This window comes from Corylus avellana, chromosome ca3 (assembly GCF_901000735.1).
Source record: "Corylus avellana chromosome ca3, CavTom2PMs-1.0".
NCBI classification, from domain to species: domain Eukaryota; kingdom Viridiplantae; phylum Streptophyta; class Magnoliopsida; order Fagales; family Betulaceae; genus Corylus; species Corylus avellana.
The window spans coordinates 12,586,437-12,604,815 of NC_081543.1; the positions used below are offsets into that span (position 1 = coordinate 12,586,437).

The 18,379-nt window shown below is 36.0% G+C and overlaps 3 protein-coding genes across 3 annotated transcripts; 2 read left to right on the plus strand and 1 right to left on the minus strand.

The window, feature by feature from the left end:
• Positions 1–527: 527 nt before the first annotated feature.
• Positions 528–4,019, plus strand: LOC132174999 (cinnamoyl-CoA reductase-like SNL6). Its single transcript, XM_059586787.1, has 5 exons — positions 528–770; positions 882–1,039; positions 1,719–1,910; positions 2,974–3,308; positions 3,603–4,019. Exons 1-5 carry the CDS (start codon positions 638–640, stop codon positions 3,712–3,714), a joined length of 930 nt encoding a protein of 309 aa, XP_059442770.1. The 5' UTR covers positions 528–637; the 3' UTR covers positions 3,715–4,019.
• A 3,643-nt stretch (positions 4,020–7,662) lies between these two features.
• On the plus strand, positions 7,663–11,825 carry LOC132176349 (zinc finger CCCH domain-containing protein 12). Its single transcript, XM_059588529.1, has 2 exons — positions 7,663–9,097; positions 11,191–11,825. Exons 1-2 carry the CDS (start codon positions 8,281–8,283, stop codon positions 11,466–11,468), a joined length of 1,095 nt encoding a protein of 364 aa, XP_059444512.1. The 5' UTR covers positions 7,663–8,280; the 3' UTR covers positions 11,469–11,825.
• Positions 11,826–12,303: 478 nt separating this feature from the next.
• LOC132174113 (ankyrin repeat-containing protein BDA1-like) lies at positions 12,304–15,748 on the minus strand. Its single transcript, XM_059585812.1, has 3 exons — positions 15,152–15,748; positions 14,472–14,858; positions 12,304–12,615 (listed from the first exon to the last, which is right to left on the minus strand). The coding sequence occupies exons 1-3, from the start codon at positions 15,746–15,748 to the stop codon at positions 12,304–12,306; spliced, it is 1,296 nt and encodes a 431-aa protein (XP_059441795.1).
• Positions 15,749–18,379: the final 2,631 nt, after the last annotated feature.

Below are 18,379 nucleotides of genomic sequence, written 5' to 3' on the forward strand. Positions count from 1 at the left end.
CTAATATATTTTTCATTTAAAAAAGTTAAAAACGTTCTATATTTCTAATTTTTTTTTTTTTTTTTTTAATTCAAGTTCTATATTTATAAGTTATAAATATAGAACTTGTTGTTCATATAGATCTTTATATTAACAAACAAGTTCTATATTTATAAGTTGTTTGTTATTATAAAGACATGCTATACATTCTCTTCTGATTCTTATCTCATTTTTTTTTTTCACTTTAAATAACTATTGAAATTGTAGAGTTCATGCGTGTAGATCGACCCAATATATTCGATGATAATTTTGAAACGTGAAAGGATTAGAGAAAAAACAGGAAAGAAAATTCTTAAGAGTAAGAAAAAAAAAAAAACTAAAATAAATATTGGCCTCTTGTAAGTAGGTGCGCTAAATTCTAATGTGTGGCTGTGCAGCCTGTGCAGCTAGGAAACACGTTCCCACCAAACTCCTTTTTATTTATTGTTGCATCTTGCGAACCATCTACTCTCCACGCTCTTTGAATGCTAGCCACCCTTCTTTACTTATGTACAGATTCACCAATCTCTCTCTCTACAAAGCTCTGTATTTTGGGCAAACACTTTAAAGCCCGAAGTTTTCTCTCTTTTCTCTGTCACACAAACACACAAACATATTAATGGCACCGGCTTCTTTCCATCACACCTCAAACGCAGTATGCGTTATGGACGCCTCCGGCCGCCTAGGCTCCACCATGGTCCTCCGCCTCCTCCAAAGAGGCTATACCGTCCACGCCGCTGTTCAACACCATGGTTGCTTCTTCTTCTTCTTCTTCTGCTTCTGCCACTGCTTCTGCCTTGTCGTGTTCTTGTTTTGTTTAATTTTTTTTCTTATATATACTTTTCATTTTGGATGATCTTCAGATGAATTGCAATTTAGTGGGCTTTCTTGTGATCATAGCAAGAAGCTAAAGATTTTCCGTTCAGATCCCTTCGACTATCAGAGCATAATCCATGCTTTGAAAGGCTGCTCTGGCTTGTTTTACACCTTTGAACCACCACAAGACCAACCCACCTATGATGTAAGTTCTTTCTCTTTCTTCAACTTACTCTTTTCACGGATTGCATATGAACTATTTTGTATCTATCTAAGATTCACATCAGATTGAGAAATGACAGTTTCCAAACACGTAAAATCGTAATCCACCATTGGAGATTCAAGCGTGAGCTTTAAATGGGGACTTTTGTGCCACCCTTCGTTTACGTCAAGTAATTTATAGTGCAGTTGCATGATTAATGTCTGTCATTTTCCAGCTTGTCTTTTTGCTGCGTTGCCAATGCAATTCCAATTTGCTCTTCACCTCTCTCTCTCTCTCTCTCTCTCTCTCTCTAGACCTTCATGACCGTTTGTTGGTGACGAAGAAAGATGTAACATTCAAGACCCACCACGTGATAACCTGACCATATGGCATATAGCGTGAAGGCTAGCAAGTAGCAGCCACTTTAATAATTTTGTTGTACAGCTAAAATTTGAACCATAATTATTAAAAATCTGACCAGATTGGATAAACCAAAAGCTCTGGTAAATTTTGAATTTAAAAAACTGTTACTTTATTTATATATTAGTGTGTATTTATATTGGTTGACTTTTATATATAAATTATTTCCGTACAATATTATGCGTAATTTAATATATAATTTTATTTTTGTTATTATTATATGGTATTAATATTAGATTTCGAATATTATTTTTGTGTGTAGGAATTTATGTTGGAAGTGGAGGTAAGGGCTGCACACAACGTTCTAGAAGCTTGTGCACAAACGGAGACAATTGACAAGGTGGTTTTCACGTCTTCGGTCACCGCCGTTGTTTGGAGAGACGATCGGAAGTCGATAGAATCGGACTTGGATGAGAGACATTGGAGTGACGTTAACTTTTGTCGTAAATTTAAGGTACTAATTAATTTTTCTCATACACAATTGATCGCCAGTTTTCAAAAAAAATTGAGAAAAAGGGTAAAATAAATTATTCTAAATTTACTTTTTTTTAAATTTTTTTTTTAAAGTCTACTTATATCCCTCAAATTATCACTGCAATGACAATTTACCCCTCAAATTATTAATTACAATAATTTACCCTCCAAATTATCAAAACAATGAAAATGTATCTCCAATGCTAACAGAATGACAAAATTACCCTTATAAAATTTTCAATAAGATAAAAATACTCTTGAAATTTTGAAAAAAAAAAAAAAAAAATCAAATTTTAGTATTTTTGTTTTTATTTTAGTTGGGGTAATTTCATCATTTTATTAAAATTGTGGATATATTGTCATTGTTTGGGTAGTTTAAAGGGTAAATTATCGTAATTGATAGTTTTGAAATAGATTGTCAGTGAGATTAGGGCTAAGCGTCGGTCGGTAATGTCGGTTTCGGTAGAAAATTTTTATTTTCGTCTTTCGAACCGACAATATCGGTAAAGTCGGTTATTTTACCGATTTATTCCGTCAAATTTTATTTTATTACGTATTTCGAACCTAATGGCGGTCGGTAAAGTCGGTGTCGGTCGGAAGTCGATAAAGTCGGTCGGTAAAGTCGGTTTGGTTAAAAAACTTCTTCCGCCTACCGAACCGAAAAATTCGGAATAAAAAAAATCATGCCGTCTATTGTCTGTCATCTAGTCGGTAATGGTCGGTGTCGGTCGAAAGTCGGTTGGAAGTCAGTTAATCGGTAATTTGCTCAGCCCTAAATGAGATGGTAGTTTAAGGAGGTTAAATAGACTTTACTTTTTTTTTTTTTAATTAAATAAGTATAGGTTACGTAATTTCTCTTCTCTCCTCTTTAGACTTAAACATTTTAGGAGGTTAAGTGTACTTTACTTTTTTTTTTTTTTTTTTTTATTTTCCATGAATTAAATAAGTAAAGGTTACCTAATTTCTCTTCTCTCCTCTTTAGACTTTGAACGTTTATTCTGATTTCCACATTAATTGTTTGACTCCAAAAATGGGGAGGACAGTTATGGTATGCTCTATCAAAGACACTGGCGGAAAAGACAGCATGGGCCTTGACAATGGACAGGGAAGTCAACATGGTCTCCATCAATGCAGGCCTGCTGATGGGTCCCGATGTGTCGATCAGTAACCCGTATCTCAAAGGAGCGGCTGAGATGTACGAAGATGGGGTGTTCGTGACCGTCGATCTTAAATTTTTGGTGGACGCCCACATCTGTGTCTTTGAAGACGTCTCATCCTACGGACGTTATTTGTGCTTCAACCATGTCGTTAATCGGCATGAAGATGCTCTCATGCTAGCACAAATGTTGACTCCTTCTGCCCCGATATCACCTCAAAGGTAAGTAAATTATGCTATTTATATAATCAATTATTATTCTATATTGATAATATTTAATAATTTTTTTATTTTATTTTTTTATTTTATAAAAATACAATTAAACGTTTAATATAATTATGATTCGGTCTTTATAAACGTCTTTTTTTTTTTTTTAATGAAAATGAAAAAAATTTCATGTGTTTAAAAACGCGTCTTTTACATGTAAAATCATGGGAACAAATGAGTATATATATATATATATATATATATATATATAAATTGCTATAAATTCTCATGCTTTATATTTCTCTACAGCTTTGAGCAGGATATGAGGATCATCCAACAGAGGATAAGCAACAAGAAATTGAACCAATTGATGGTGGATTTTGAGTGTGAATCCCAGGTGGCGGATGCACCACCAGCGTGAGATGATGGTGATTAAGGCATACCCTTCATAAGCTGTCTTTCTCACCCAAATTGAAACAAACATTTGATACAATTGCCCTTTCTTTTTTCTTTTATAAATTTGGATTATGATTCCTCTATTTAGTTATTCTAAGATCACTTACAGTAGCTTATTTATTTTAGAATTATATGTAAAATGGCTATTCAAAAGCCTAAAAAATGTATTCATCAAATTCTCTAAATAGAATACATTTTGTATTTGAGTTACGATGCTTCTTCAAATGTGAGGAAGTATTTGGTAATACATAATTATTTTATACTTTTCTCTCTCTTTTTTTCTGTTCTGTTTTTTTTTTTCTTGTTTCTCTATTAGTTTTTCTCGGATGGTAAAAATTGAAAGTTAAAATAAAAAGTAAGATCCAAGTATTTTAAAAGAGTGTGTAACTATAAAAATTAAAAAACTGTTGGCCGATTGTATATGTCAAATCCTAGTCACTAGTTGAGTATGCTCCACTCCACCAATGGGGCCTCGGTCTTTTCCCTGTTGGACGTATAGCGTAAATCACTCATTATGAAGGGATTATATGCGGTGTTAGGCTTATATGCTTTTCTCTCTCTTCCTCGATAAATAAATAATTTTTTTAAGGAAAAAGAAAAAAAAAATAAAAATATTAAAAAACTAAAAAAATAAAAGAAAAAGAAAAATCAAAGGGAGGCTGGACCACCCTCAAAATTGGCCAAGTAGCCACCCCCATGGGCGGTCTGGCGGTAGACGAACTACGCCATGGCCAAGGGAGTAGTTCGGCCACTCCCAAATGGCCAAAAGAAAAAAAAATATGCAAAAGATTTGAGTTTTAGAGGTGGCTGAACTATTCCTAAGGGCCTAGGGGTGATTTCGGCCACCCCTTACAACCAATATGGAGGTGGCCTTGACCATAGGGGTGGTTTCAGCCACCTCCAAAAACCATTTGGGGGTGGCCAAAGGCTTTGGATGTGACTCGGCTATCCCCATTTGGTTTGGGGGTGGTTTCGACCACTCCTTACGGTCGGTATGGTGGCCGAGACCACCCCCATATATATATATATATATATATATATATATTTTGCTTTTGACCTTTTGGGGGTGGCCGGACCACCACCTTAGCCATGGGGTGGTTCGTCCACCCCCCAGACCGGCCATGGGCTGGCTCCAACTATCCCTTTGATTTTTCTTTGATTTTTTTAGTAGTTTTAATTTTTTAATTTTTGATTTTTTAATATTTAATGAATTTTATATTATTTCTTTAAAAATATTATTTTTTTTATCACCCAAAACGGGATAGTTTTGGACTACCGCACCATGCGGTAGTTTTGAACTACCGCATGTAAGCCTCGCCCATTATGAATATGTTATAGTATCTTTTAATGAGATTTTCATATTTGAAAATTTTAACTATTTATTTTATTTAACGGTTAAAATAAATATAAAAGTTTGTATGTTATCATGATAATTAATTTTAAAATTTTTGTATTTATTTAGAGATGATATGAATGACTTAAATTTTAGAATATAAAAATTTCATATTTTAAAAAATATAAGGCAATCTCAATCCGTCGATATTGGTATTGATTGCTTGATGGAACTAGATAGCCGACTAGTGTAGCTGGCCAAAAATTTCTTTGTCCATTAATTGCTTCTTGAACCCTACAATTGATCATTGCAGACGGGTGAGGGGTTTCAGCTATGGCAAATTACTCCCTTCAAATTAGAGGTCTACTCAAATGTGTGAATGCATTGACAACACTTACTTTTAGCGTGACCATGGCATGTTATTCAAAAAATTTAAATAATATAGCATTATTTACATGGTTAAATACAATAATATTAAATTATGACTATATAAATTGATTTTTTTTTTTTTAATATTTTCAAGTTAAATGGTGAGGATCCTTGTTGGGTAAGGTAGGAATCACTTAAATAGACAATGAACATCAAACAAGAGCAAATGGGGCATATGCATGGGCTTTTAAAAACATCAAAGACCAAATTCAGAGGGATTGGGCCAAATAAAGGGTCAAATTCCTCTTTCAATTAAGAGCATTAGTAGTAGATACCTTATAACCCATTCTCTTTTCTATGTTTAGAGAAAAATTTTAAAAAATCACAAAAATTCACCCACATCAGTTTTCCTAAATTTAATCAACACCTTTGGGTAGGTACAGTGTTTCCGGTTTCCCAATGTGTAGGAAACCAAAAGTGATTATATATACATTATTTTGATATAAACATTTATCTTTCATCTTTCCTCTTTTATCTTTTTGTCTTTCATTGGAGATTGTGTTGAAATTTTGTGAAACATGTGAGAGTAGGTAGAGAATTTGTACTTTGTAAAGAAATAATATTTTAATGGTATAGGAAAATGTAAGGGAAGTTATTATGAACTATGTTTTGATAGGAAGATAAAAAGTAGTTTTATTCTCTAAACTTAGAAAAAATCAAAGCGAAGCTACTGCTAATACTCTAAGAAATGAAATTCTCTTAAAATTAGTGATACAATTAATCCCCACTTATAGTATGCGTGTTTTGCAACTACTCAAGACTATGCGTAAAGAAATTACTTAAAATCTAGAGGGAACACAAGGAGAACAAATCAAAGATTTACTGGATGAACTGAAAAAATTTGGATTTCTCTATGCTTTAGGGTGGTTTGGGATCATATACTTCAATATTTATTTATTTTTTAATTTTTTTAATAATTGAATAAGAAAATGGTAACAAGAAATAGTAATTTCTACTCTTGATCTGAAAGGATATTAATACTACTTATTCAAGAGGAGGCATCTACTATTAGTTAATTTACTGTCAACAAAAGGACTAACGAAAGTGAATTTATAAAAGAGAAGGATTGTTCATGATCCTCTATGCCCCATCTGCAAAATGGAAGAGGGGTTTGTTAGACACATGCTATGGAATTGCCCATCAATCAGAGATGTTTGGGGTGCTTGCAACAGAAAGTTCTAGAAAATCTCATGTGAAGGTTCAGAATTTTTACAAGTAATGGATGAAGTTACCCTTGCAATAGAAGAGTGTGAACTCATGGCGTCTGTGGCAAGGAATATCTGTAATGCCTAAGAAATAAAATAAGGATATTTGATTTAGAAAAAAATAAAATAAAAATAAATACGTCATTAAACATGTTAAGTGCTAAGTACAGCTTGACCCATTAAGTCTCAGGTCAATTGATAAATAAATTAATTTAGAAAACTTTGAAATAATTAGAGTAAAGAGTCCCATTTAGATGACGTAAAAGGCCTTGTTTGAATGTACATCGGGTAAACATAAAGAAATGAGTCATGTTCGAACAAGACACATCTCAATAAAAATGCGATGTTGAAATTTGAATTTCTTAGTTATTAAAGAAAGCTCGTCTGAACGAGCTACGCAACTTATTAAACTATAACACTTTCTTTGACTTATTTGGGAGTTCGACGGATTATCTAATAGCTGCCCGGCCATTGGAACTAAGATATCGAAGCTACGTTTGTTCAAATTATCATCGAGGAATACCGGAACCACCACATAATGAGTTAGCATGCACTAACCACATAAACAGTTTGTAAAAATAGAAAATGTTTTCAGAAACAGTTTGCAAAACACCTGTTTAACGAAAAAAAAAAACATAAAATAATTTTCTATTTTAATTATCGAACAAAACAGAAACCGATTTTAGCCGATAGTTTCTTTTCTCTTCCGATCTCCTTCAAACGGTCCACTCTGGCAACCAACCAAAGCCTAGAATCTATTTGGTCCGGGCCCCAACCAGTAGAGGCTACACGGCCCATTTGCTTGCCAGTGCAGTCGGCCCATCTTCTTTGAAATGATATTTTTGTACAAAAAAGAGAGCAACGGACCAATGCAATTCTGACAACCTCATTTAAAACGCCCAAGTCAACAATACACTAAAAATAAAGGCCAGAGAAGAAGACAAAGATAATATAAGAACAGTGAAATTAAATGGACCCCCATGTCCACGGACAAACTTCTCTCAACTTCATCCATGAACAATGATCATCATTGATGTGTGAAGCTTGGGAAAAATCTTTCTTCCTTCTTTTTGGGGCACTTTCTTTAATTTCTCGGTTCTCACTCCCTCAACCAAATCTATCTCTAAATCTCAAAAATCTTTCTCTTCTATTTATGAAGCCCACCATCCATGTTTCCACTGCTACATTCCTAAATAATCTGCCTTCTAGGTCCCTGAGTTTTTTTTTTCATATCCTGATGCTGTAGATCTAATCCCACTTCCATTTTGGTAACTCTCTCTTCATTGTTGCTGTTTGAAAGAGTTTTGACTTTTGATACCATTTTTCCTTTTCTGTGACAAATCTTATGCCTAAAACAATCTGTGTAATTTAGTGCTAGATGTGTTGAATAGCGAAGACCCATTTCTCAAATCATTGAAATTCAGCTACTATACCGTCAATTCCACTCAAATTTTGGCAATTCGCTTTGTGGGTTGTCATCTATCTATCTCTATGTGCCATTTCTGACTTCTGTCAGCACTTTAGGGTTTCAAAAAGGAAAAAACCGTACCTTCCTCCGTTGCAAATGGATTTCTCCGGCGGCAACGTGGTACAAATAATCACCGGAAGTGGCCCGGACAGCTGGTCCGGTGGCGACCACGCGATGTGGGCCACGGAGGAGGATTACCGAGCGTGGAGCAACAACAACAGCAACGGAGACGACACGCCGTCGACGAACTCGAACTACGATCAGAGGCAGTCCCAGAGTCGCTCCGGAAGCGAGCCACCCAGCAAGAAGTCTAGGAATTCCCAGGACGTGACGTCGTCGAATCGGTCCAAAGCCATCGGAAAAATGTTCTTCAAGACCAAGCTTTGTTGCAAGTTCCGCGCAGGCACGTGCCCGTACATAACAAACTGTAACTTCGCTCACAGCATTGAAGAGCTCCGCCGGCCGCCACCGAACTGGCAGGAGATCGTGGCAGCGCACGAGGATGAGAGGACGGAGCCGAGGGAGGAGTATCAGATTCCGTCGTTGGGGTCTTCTGGTTATGTGGGGGAGACCCAGAGGTCGTATAAGGGAAGGCATTGCAAGAAGTTTTACACGGAGGAGGGGTGTCCTTATGGGGACAACTGCACGTTTCTTCACGACGAGCAATCTAAGAATAGGGAGAGTGTGGCGATCAGCTTGGGCCCTGGTGGGTACGGTGGTGGTGGTGGTGGTGGTGGTGGAGGTAGTGGTGGAAGTGGCGGTGGCAGTGTCAGTGCTGGGGGTGCCGGGGGGAGTGTGGGCGGGGCGCAGAATGTGAAGCCGTCTAATTGGAAAACTAGGATTTGCAACAAGTGGGAGTTGACGGGGTATTGCCCTTTTGGGAGTAAATGCCATTTTGCGCATGGTGCGGCAGGTATGAGTGGTTTTGCTCTTTTCCATTCTTGTTAAGATTTTGTTTGTAGTTTGTTGTTTGATAGCTAGAGCACTTCTTTCTTGCTATTGAGCGATGTAGAAAGAGTGTAGTTAGAAACGTTTGCTTCAGTTTAAGAAAGAAAAGGAAAATGTAATTGTTCCATCTTCTAGGAAAATTGAATATAACCCTGTGATTGATTACAGGGTCTGCTGTAATCATATGGACTTCCGGATATGTCAGTTCCCAAATGATAATAGTTGTCTTGACCGGAAAATGCTTCAAGTGTAGGGAACTTTTACCTAAATTTTTGTTTCTTGAGACTTTTAACTTGATTTTTGTTCTTCCTAATCTGATACACGTTTGAACACAACCCTTTCAATTGCTTTTGATTTGTACTGCGTAACTTATGCGTATGTCTATAGCAGCTATAGATAATTTTATAATTTGGATTGTAGGAGTGTCTAACTTTTGCTGCTCTGTTCATATGTGTGCATTCTTTTTTCCACGCTCAAGTATCAACGACAAATGCCTATTGATTTTTTCCCACTACCTAAAACATTGGGCACAGCAAACATTTTTTTATGGCACAATTGTTTGCAGATGTATCACATTGTCTTTCATAGTGGGTCTTGGCAGGCCCAAATCCTGTATGAAGGTTGAAATTCTAAAATCATGTTTGTGTCCACAAATCTATGGTGCTATTCAACATCTAATATCTCCTTTCAAGCTGCATTAAACTTTAATTACTTTACTTGAGCAATCTTTCCTTCAACTCTCTCTCTCTCTCTCTCTCTCTCTCTCTCTCACTTTTTGAGAGGTCTGAAAGCTAGACAGATCCAAAAGATCCATCCCCGAATCCACCTTATCCCTCCTGGCTTAGCCACCTAAGTTAAGGTCTAGGGGGACTCTTAAGGATGTTTTCTTCAATAGATCATGCGATAACTTCCTAGGTAGTAAGTAAATTTACTTGTAATATTCAACTCTTGTAGTCAGTTATTATTCAAGCTAGCTATCATGTAAGGAGGGCCTCTCTCTCTCTCTCCCCCTTCTAAGGCACTTGCTAATGATCTGTTTTTTATTTTGTCCCTTCTCTCCAAAAAGTAGGGAAAAACAAGACAAAATAAGAAAAGGAGGGAAATTTCTTTGGTACATTTTGAACAAGTATTCAGAGCCAACGGCCACCAGAGTATTCAAAGTTGCAAAATCGGGCATGACGATTGCAAGATTTGTGTCTCCTATTTTGGACTAAGGAGTTAATACAATAATTAGATAGCTAGTAAAAAATTGATTTCAAGTTCCAAGTTGAGTCAAGCGAAAACAGAAACAGTAAGTTAAAGAGAAAATTGTGCTTTCACTGGCATCAGATGCTTTGGCCTATCAATTATAAATCCTTTGGTGGTGAAGAAGATTAGGTTTTTGCAAGATTTCCAAGTAATTTTCCTCCTTTTTAGAGATGCGAGAGAAAGTGACAACAGATGGTTAGATGAAACGGATGAACTAAGTCACATGACACAAAAACATGCGTCTTGTTTTAGATAATGCAACCTAACAATTTGGAGGAAGTCCCTCTAGAAGTTTGTCATTTTAAAGCCAATTGTGGCCTCCAAGCAAGATGTTATGTAAATTCTCAAGCTCTTCGAGGCAAATTCCTCTTTCTCTTATTTCACTTTGTTGTTATATCAAAGGCTTGTGATTGTCTAACCAAATCACATAATTCACCACCCACCACCCAAGCCTCTTTGCGGAAACATGAGAGACATTATTAGGTGTGTTTGTTAGGTTTATGCGTTATATTGGGCAAGTGAAGTACTTGACCTTCTGCGTTTATATATGAGAAATTGCTCTCATGTTGGCACCTATCAACTGTTTGGCTTGGAATGTTATTCCATTGAATAGTAATATATCTAATTTATAGTCGAGATAATTATTTCTTCAACTAAAGTTGGTGCTGCATGTATTTAGCTTGATTTCATATTTGAAAGAACTAAAAGAGAAACATAAGAGTCAACACATTTTTTCCTTTGTATATTATGATGGGACAGGGAAAGATTTGTTCATTCCTTGACCTTGGAAATTTATGTTTCTTACCACAGAATTACACCGATATGGTGGTGGGCTTATGGAGGGGGAAACTAGAGATTCTTCTTCTGCTCCTCCTGACTCAAAGCTGGGAGGAGTACCTTCAAAAACTCCGGCAGATATTCTGGTAGCACCAATCACTTCAGTTCCTCATTCTGATGTTTATCATATTGGAGTTCCATCGCAACGGTCATCTATTGTAATTCAGAGGCCAGGGAGAACTCATCAGAAATGGAAGGGTCCAGACAAAATCAGTAGGATATATGGTGACTGGATTGATGACATTGAATAGAAATTGGAATTCCTTGCCTGCAATTCTTGAAGATGGTCAGTAAGAAATCATTCTTGACCATGGAGTACTTTAATCTCCCTAGGGAGGACACGATGACACGATGGCAACATGTAGCTTCAGCTTTTGGGTTAAAGAACTCTTGTACCTTTGCTTCAAGTTTCAGTAGAAGCCTTGTCTTTGGGAGCCTGAGCCCCATCATTTCATTTTTCAGGTTTGGAAAATTGAAGCTTGTATTACTTTTGTAGGTTTTTACCTTATATACTTTCTAGATGGCCCTTTTCATCCTTAAGAAATGACACTGATCTTTGTACCGCATTGTTACATTTACAAGTTGAGTTCTTAGCCTCGGTTATATCCTGTCTCTCTGTCTTGCTGTTTCTCTCTCTCTCTCTCTCAACACACAGATTGTTTTTGGTTGGAGAATTTATGTTGCTTTAATTAGGAAGTGTGGAGTCTGCACCTGCCTTAATCGTCTGCCCAAAGCAACATATGAACGGTAGAGATGGGCAACCATAAAAGATTATTTTGTGCTCCTGCTACGTGTACCGTTGAATGTAAGAGCATCTACTTCTAAATTAACTTTTTAGCTAAATCTAGCTATTTTTGTGCTCCAGCAAACCTTGTAAAATATAAGGTTTTCCGACATGTGCTACGGTGAACTTTCATATTATTTGAAAGTTTACTGTAGCACTTGTTAGTCTTTGTTTTTTCATTTTTTTTTTCTTTCTCCCTTCTTTCCTCTCTTTCTCTCTCTCTCCCTCCCTCAACGCTTGTTCGTTCTCTTCCCCATTTCTGAGCTTCCTGGCGAGAAAAATGGTGGGCAAGAAAAGGAAGCTTACTTTGCAGCAGGAGCACTACCCTGTTCATTTGCAGCAGGAACCTGAGACTTCTTCTCCTGAAGTGGCGTTGGAGGTTGAGGAACAGAGGCAGCCTCTTTCATGTTTGGTGTTGCAGACAGACATGAGTTTTGGGTACTGGGCTTCCCACCATTCCCACCTCCAGGAGAGAACAAATCAGCCTCAGATCCATTACTGAGAGAGAACCCATTTTTCAGACCCATCAATGGCATCAGAGAAACCCCTCTTAACCCCAGAGACAAGGTTCTATAGAGGGCTTGGAGAATACCCATTATTCTTATCTTCCAGTTCTTTGCCAAAAAGAGAGATCACAGGTCCTGAATTTATCGCTGGGGATTCAGATCCAGGAAAATGGGTTTGATAGTTTCAAGTTTCAACAGAGGAGGGAGAGACAGAGACACTGAGAGAGAAGAGTGGGGGATGAACACTCTGAGCTTCTCAAGGTGTACTTCCACCAAAGAATGATTAATAGAAAAAAAAAAAAAAAAAGTGGGTCAAGGATGATTTCTAGAAAATGAAAAAACAGAAAAGAACAAAAAAAAAAAAAAAAAAAAAAACAAGGGAGAGAGATGATTACAGTGATTTTGGTGGAATGGCCGATGATTACAGATTTTGGTGTTGCTCTGGTTTTGGAGAGAGAGAGGAGAGAGAGGGGGAAGAAAAGGTAAGGATAAAAAACAATAAAAATATGATTAAAAAAAATAATATTTAAATAAAATAGATAGTAAAATAGAAAGTTTCATTGAGTGGCTAAAATTGCCATCGACTGCTAGAGATGCTCTAAGTGAGCCTCAACTGTGGGTTTTTCCTCAACTGTGGGTTTTTCTTAAGGAATTATTAGCTATTACTTTCAAATAGGCTGGATAGGAACTACTCGCCCAACCACATGGACGGCTTATATATAGAAAATGTCAAAATGAGGAAAGACAAACAAGGTGGTGGGAAAATCAACGCTTTCCTAAATAAACAAAAAATTTTATTTATGATCTTCTACTTCACTTGTGCTTCTAAGTAAAGTTCAATTAACTGCCAATCTCATGCTTTATCCATCGTGACATTTTCTTCAGAATAGGTCATCTACGTTTAGGATATTTAGCTCGGTCAGATGGTTTTGATCAATCTACATTGTGTGGGTTTTTTTTTTTTTGGCTTTTATTATTGTTTTTTCAATGCCTGCAAGACTTAATCTAGAAGGTTAATTTTTAATGAAGAGTCTAGATTGAAGGAATATTTGCAAGGAATCTCAATCTAAACTAAGTAGTAATATTTTGCTAAAAAGAAACAAAGTAGGGAAAATTATACTTATCCCCTTAATCTACTACACTTATTCCTCCAATCTTTCAAATTTGATTAATGTACCTTGCTCATTGACTATTAGGGTTGCAATCTCCCCCTGCCGCCCTCAAAATGAAAAACATACTTTTTATTTTATTTTTTTTAAATGTAAGGAAAAAATGTGGGTCATTTGGTGATTTTATTTTGAATTTTTACTATTTATATATATTTTTTGGATTTATTTATTTTTTATTATTATTATTTTTATTTATTTATATATATTTTTTTATTATGGCGGGTATTGTTATCATTTTAACTCGCAAAAAATAGAACATATATTGCAACCCAAATAGTAGATCAATAGGATACATTAACTAAATTGAAAGAGTAAGGGAAGCATTACAAATTGAAAGAATATGCGTCATTTCTCCAACAAAGAACAAATTAATGATACTTCTTCTTCTTCTTCTTCTTCTTCTTCTCCTCCACCAGATGTGTACTGATTTTAGGGCATCCATCCTACGTAAAAGGTGGGCCAAGGAGTTTTTTCAACATCTAAAAAAGCTGTAAAAACTCTTTGATGTTTCCAAGTGACGAAGAAATAGAAGGCAATGTTAGACAGAAGAAAGAAAGAGAAAAACAAAAAATAAGGAAGACTTGGAAGCGGAGCTGTGATTGCTATAGAGGTGCCATAGGAGAGAAAGAGGAGTGAAAGGGCTATGACCAGCAGGGAACTAGGAAGACCATCAGGGAGGACTAAGACCATTAAGAGTATTGGAATATAAACGGTTAGAGTATTAACAGCCACAAGTAGATGGAAAAAGTGTCTGGCCATGGTTACTGTCCCCACCCGGTGTGGGATTTGACTGACTTTGCTGGTGGCGGCTGCGATATTGAACTGATTATCTTGCCAAACTCCTCCAGGGGGGCTGAGTACAGCTTGGTAGGCAATTGTTACAAGCAGTACTGCAACCACCAACAACATATTGCGAAAGTCGTTTGAAAATTGCATTCTCTCACGAAAGAACCATATGAATAACTTCTCATTAATTGAGACAGGAGATCTTAAGTAATCTTCCCAAGAGGCAATCGTAGGAAGAGATGAAGCAAGTTTTGCTCCGGCACGGCATAGCATATTCCTCATCTCTTGGTTTTCCTCTTGTGTTTGCCTAGCCACCGCGATGTCCAGAGCAGTAAAACCCTCTAGATTCTTGATGTTTACAAGGAGTCCTCCACAATCCAATAACCACCTTACTACCTGTACAACTTAGAGGGGTGCACAATTATTGATCCCATCACTGTAAAATATTATATACTATTCAAACCCCCACGCCAACCAAAAAGAAAGAAAAATTAGAAGGGACAAAAATAGAAGCAAATGCCACAAATTAAAGAAAGAAAGAACGTAGCCGCTACCAAATGCTTAATAAAATGAGTTGAAGATAATTTTTAACATGTTCTTGAGATTGAATCCCCTATATATTATACCAATTAACTCTAGTTTAATTACTTGTTGATCAGTAGAAAATTAACATAGTGGAAAGAACTTGCCTGAGGTGCATTTTCGGATGCTGCAATGTGCAACACAGTGTTTCCTTCTGCATCCTTCCAATTCACAATCCTCTTCTCCCAGAATGCCGCATTTTTAAACCAGGCCCGCTGAAGCCATCCAACCAGGAGTTCAAAAGCATCTAACTTCTTGTTTCTCAATGCAATATGCAGAGCAGTCTCGCTTTGACTTGTCACGTCTTCAATAGTCTTGGGGGCGAATCTTAGAAATTCAGCCAACATATGCAGGTTTCCTGATTGAGCTGCATAATGTAAAGGATTCATACCACCCCTTCCTTTTGTACAAATAAGGTCCTTATGAACAGCAAGTAGCTCGTGCATCAATTGGGTGCGACTTTTATCCAAAGCAAGGAGCAATGGGGTGAAGCCATCTGGGTTAAGCTTCCTAGTAAATGATGGCTTTAACATTATCATCTCCATCGCAAACTGGGTTTGTCCTGCCGCTGCAGCTACGTGTAAAGGGGTCTGAACGAATGGAATCTCATCCATCTTGTCCAAAACTCTCGCGTCCATTGCAATCAACGAGTACAAGGTGTCAATGTTTCCTTGCTCGGCAGCATTCCTCAAAACCTGATCCATTCTTAGCGCGCGGTATGAAAGTTGTGTGTTATATGATAGTTGCTTTTTCTAAGGAGTCCATCTAATCTGGGTTCTGAACAAGCGGAGCTATCTAAATACTGTGAATTCGCATAAATCAATCAAAAAGGATCTAATTTATGTAAAGAAAAAGATAAAGAAAAGAAAAAAACAAAGAAGAAGAAAAATAAAACTTTAAACAAAGAATTCAACAAAGCATGCACTGCAATTATAATGTAGTAGAGTGGGCTAGGGGTGTGCAAACGGTTATAATTGGTGGTTATTGACTATAACCGCTAAACGCAACCGCCTTGTGCGATTATCAATTTTTAATAACCGCTAACCGCAACCGTCTAGGCGGTTAGCGGTTATCGGTTATTCAATCTAATAACCAGCGGTTTTATAACTTTTTTTTTTTTTTTATATGGGCTTTTGGGCTTTTTAAATGTTTTGAGCTTTTAATTGACCTATTTTTTAAGCTTATTTTAAGGATTTAAGGTCAAAATGTTCCAAAAAAGATGGAAAAAAAAGACAAATCACGTTGTTAACAAAGACAAGGCAACCATTAGTCTCCAAGTGTCCTTCATAGTGAGAGTAAAGGGGCATTTGAAAAGTGTGATGCACATCTTGGGTTGCTAGAAGAAATACTTGATTTAGAGAATATCAATGAGCCAATCAAATTTACCGCACTGAAGTTTAGGAATTATTTCATTTCTAAGCAAAGGCACTTAATTGTGTGTGTATATATATATATATATATATATATATATATATATATCTTGCTTTTTAGAAGCATAAATTGTAAGAAAACCTCTGAAATCCTATACAATAGAATCATATATATATATATATATATATATATATATATACTGTTGGGGAGAGAGAGGTTTAGGGAGTGCGCACTAATAGCTCATTTATTGTATATTTTATTACTATAAAATATTTAATATATATTTTAATATTATTATTATATATAAAAGTAAGCAGTTAGCGGTTATTAACCGCCATGCCCTACTTCTAAAATTGTTAACCGCAACCGTCTTAGGCAGTTAGCGGTTATAATCGGTTAGTGGTTGGCGGGTCGATTATAACCGCACTGTTTGCACACTCGTAAGGTGGGCAATTCGGGGTCAGATTTGGTTGGATTGTGTAATGATAGCTGTTAGTTGTGTACATCGGGGCACCGAATAGACCATATAGAAGAAAACTATGATCAAAAAGTATATTACATGACCATATGTATGTATTCACTCTTACATTTAAATATTGTTTTTTAAGAATTTATTTGTTCTCGTGAGGAGAAAGATTGTCAAACTTGTGAGGAGAGACAATATCCAAGTACTTTTAGTGTTTTTCAGATTTGGGAAGTGAAAGAGCTACCTAGTATGTATTCCCAAATTTTCGATCAAAATAAGGAGTTGGTTGGAGGGTAAAAAAATGCATTATAACATTCTGACTCACTAAACTAGGAATTTCCCCAAAATAGGAAGATGGATAAGAATGCTACTCCATTCCTTTTCCTAAATCTAGGAAAAATCCCCAAAACCACTTAATTGCTGTAGATTCTCATTTCGTTCCCTAAACTAAGGGAAAGCTATCGTGCTACCCAATATTTAGGGAAGATATTTTTAAAATAATATTTAAATGATATATGTAAATGATAAAGGACGCTATGGTAGAATGTTTTTAAATATAAAGCAAAAAGTAATTTGGTTTCCTAAATTTATGAAAAATATAAGAGAAGCTGCTAAGATTTAAAAATAAAAGTAGCAAAAAGTAGCTTGATACCATATGAGGATTTAAAAATAAAATATAAATCGAGAAATAGCGGAAGTAATAGAAATCACACCCTCAAGATGAGATAATTTTAAGGTGGTTCGGTGTTAAACATTTACATCTATCAATAGAAGTTACGTTAAGACTTACATTATGCTTTTATTTTGAATGATCTTTACAATTCAGATGGCACTTATTTATAGGAAAAATGTAGTAGATGAAGACAATATAAATAAGATAATCAAATCACTAAAATTTGATTATAATCACACTTTTGGAAAATAACCTCAAGTTGAGTTCTTAGCATCGGTTATGTTCTCGCTCTGTCTTGTTGTTTCTCTCTCTATCTCTCTCAACACACATTGATTTTGGTGGGAGAATTTATGTTGCTTTAATTAGGAAGTGTGGAGTACTCTTCACCTGAATAGAGCAAGCATTTTTCCAGCGTTCACTCATCCTTGTGTGTATATATATATTGTCCTCAAGATGGAGACCTGATGCAACGTGACGTCGTAGGTGCAAAGACAAACAACACGAATGGATAAATATTGCTTAGATCTTGAGTCTATCAAGGGTTGAAAGAAAATAATGAAGAAACGCAACTTTGAGCTTTCTTATTGAGAAAAACTAAATAATAATTAAAAGCTACGTTATGGAGGTTATAAGCATGTTGTAACGATCTGATCTCATATATGCGGAAAAACTGTAATTATCAATACAAAAGTATACTGTTAAAATACTTTTCTTTATACAAAAATACCCAAAGCTATGTCGTACAAGGCATTTATACAGATCTATCCGACAGTCTAAACTCTAGACAAAACTTAACCAACTTGGAATCTCTGTACATCTCAATAT

Coding starts and splice junctions, on each gene's coding strand:
- LOC132174999 (XM_059586787.1), top strand. CDS start 638: ATGGCACCGGCTTCTTTCCATCACACCTCAAACGCAGTATGCGTTATG. Junction 771..881: donor CGCCGCTGTTCAACACCATG/GTTGCTTCTTCT, acceptor GATGATCTTCAG/ATGAATTGCAATTTAGTGGG. Junction 3,309..3,602: donor GCCCCGATATCACCTCAAAG/GTAAGTAAATTA, acceptor ATTTCTCTACAG/CTTTGAGCAGGATATGAGGA.
- LOC132176349 (XM_059588529.1), top strand. CDS start 8,281: ATGGATTTCTCCGGCGGCAACGTGGTACAAATAATCACCGGAAGTGGC. Junction 9,098..11,190: donor TTTTGCGCATGGTGCGGCAG/GTATGAGTGGTT, acceptor TTCTTACCACAG/AATTACACCGATATGGTGGT.
- LOC132174113 (XM_059585812.1), bottom strand. CDS start 15,748: ATGGATCAGGTTTTGAGGAATGCTGCCGAGCAAGGAAACATTGACACC. Junction 14,859..15,151: donor CATCCGAAAATGCACCTCAG/GCAAGTTCTTTC, acceptor TAAGTTGTACAG/GTAGTAAGGTGGTTATTGGA. Junction 12,616..14,471: donor TCGCAGCCGCCACCAGCAAA/GTCAGTCAAATC, acceptor TTTTTGGCAAAG/AACTGGAAGATAAGAATAAT.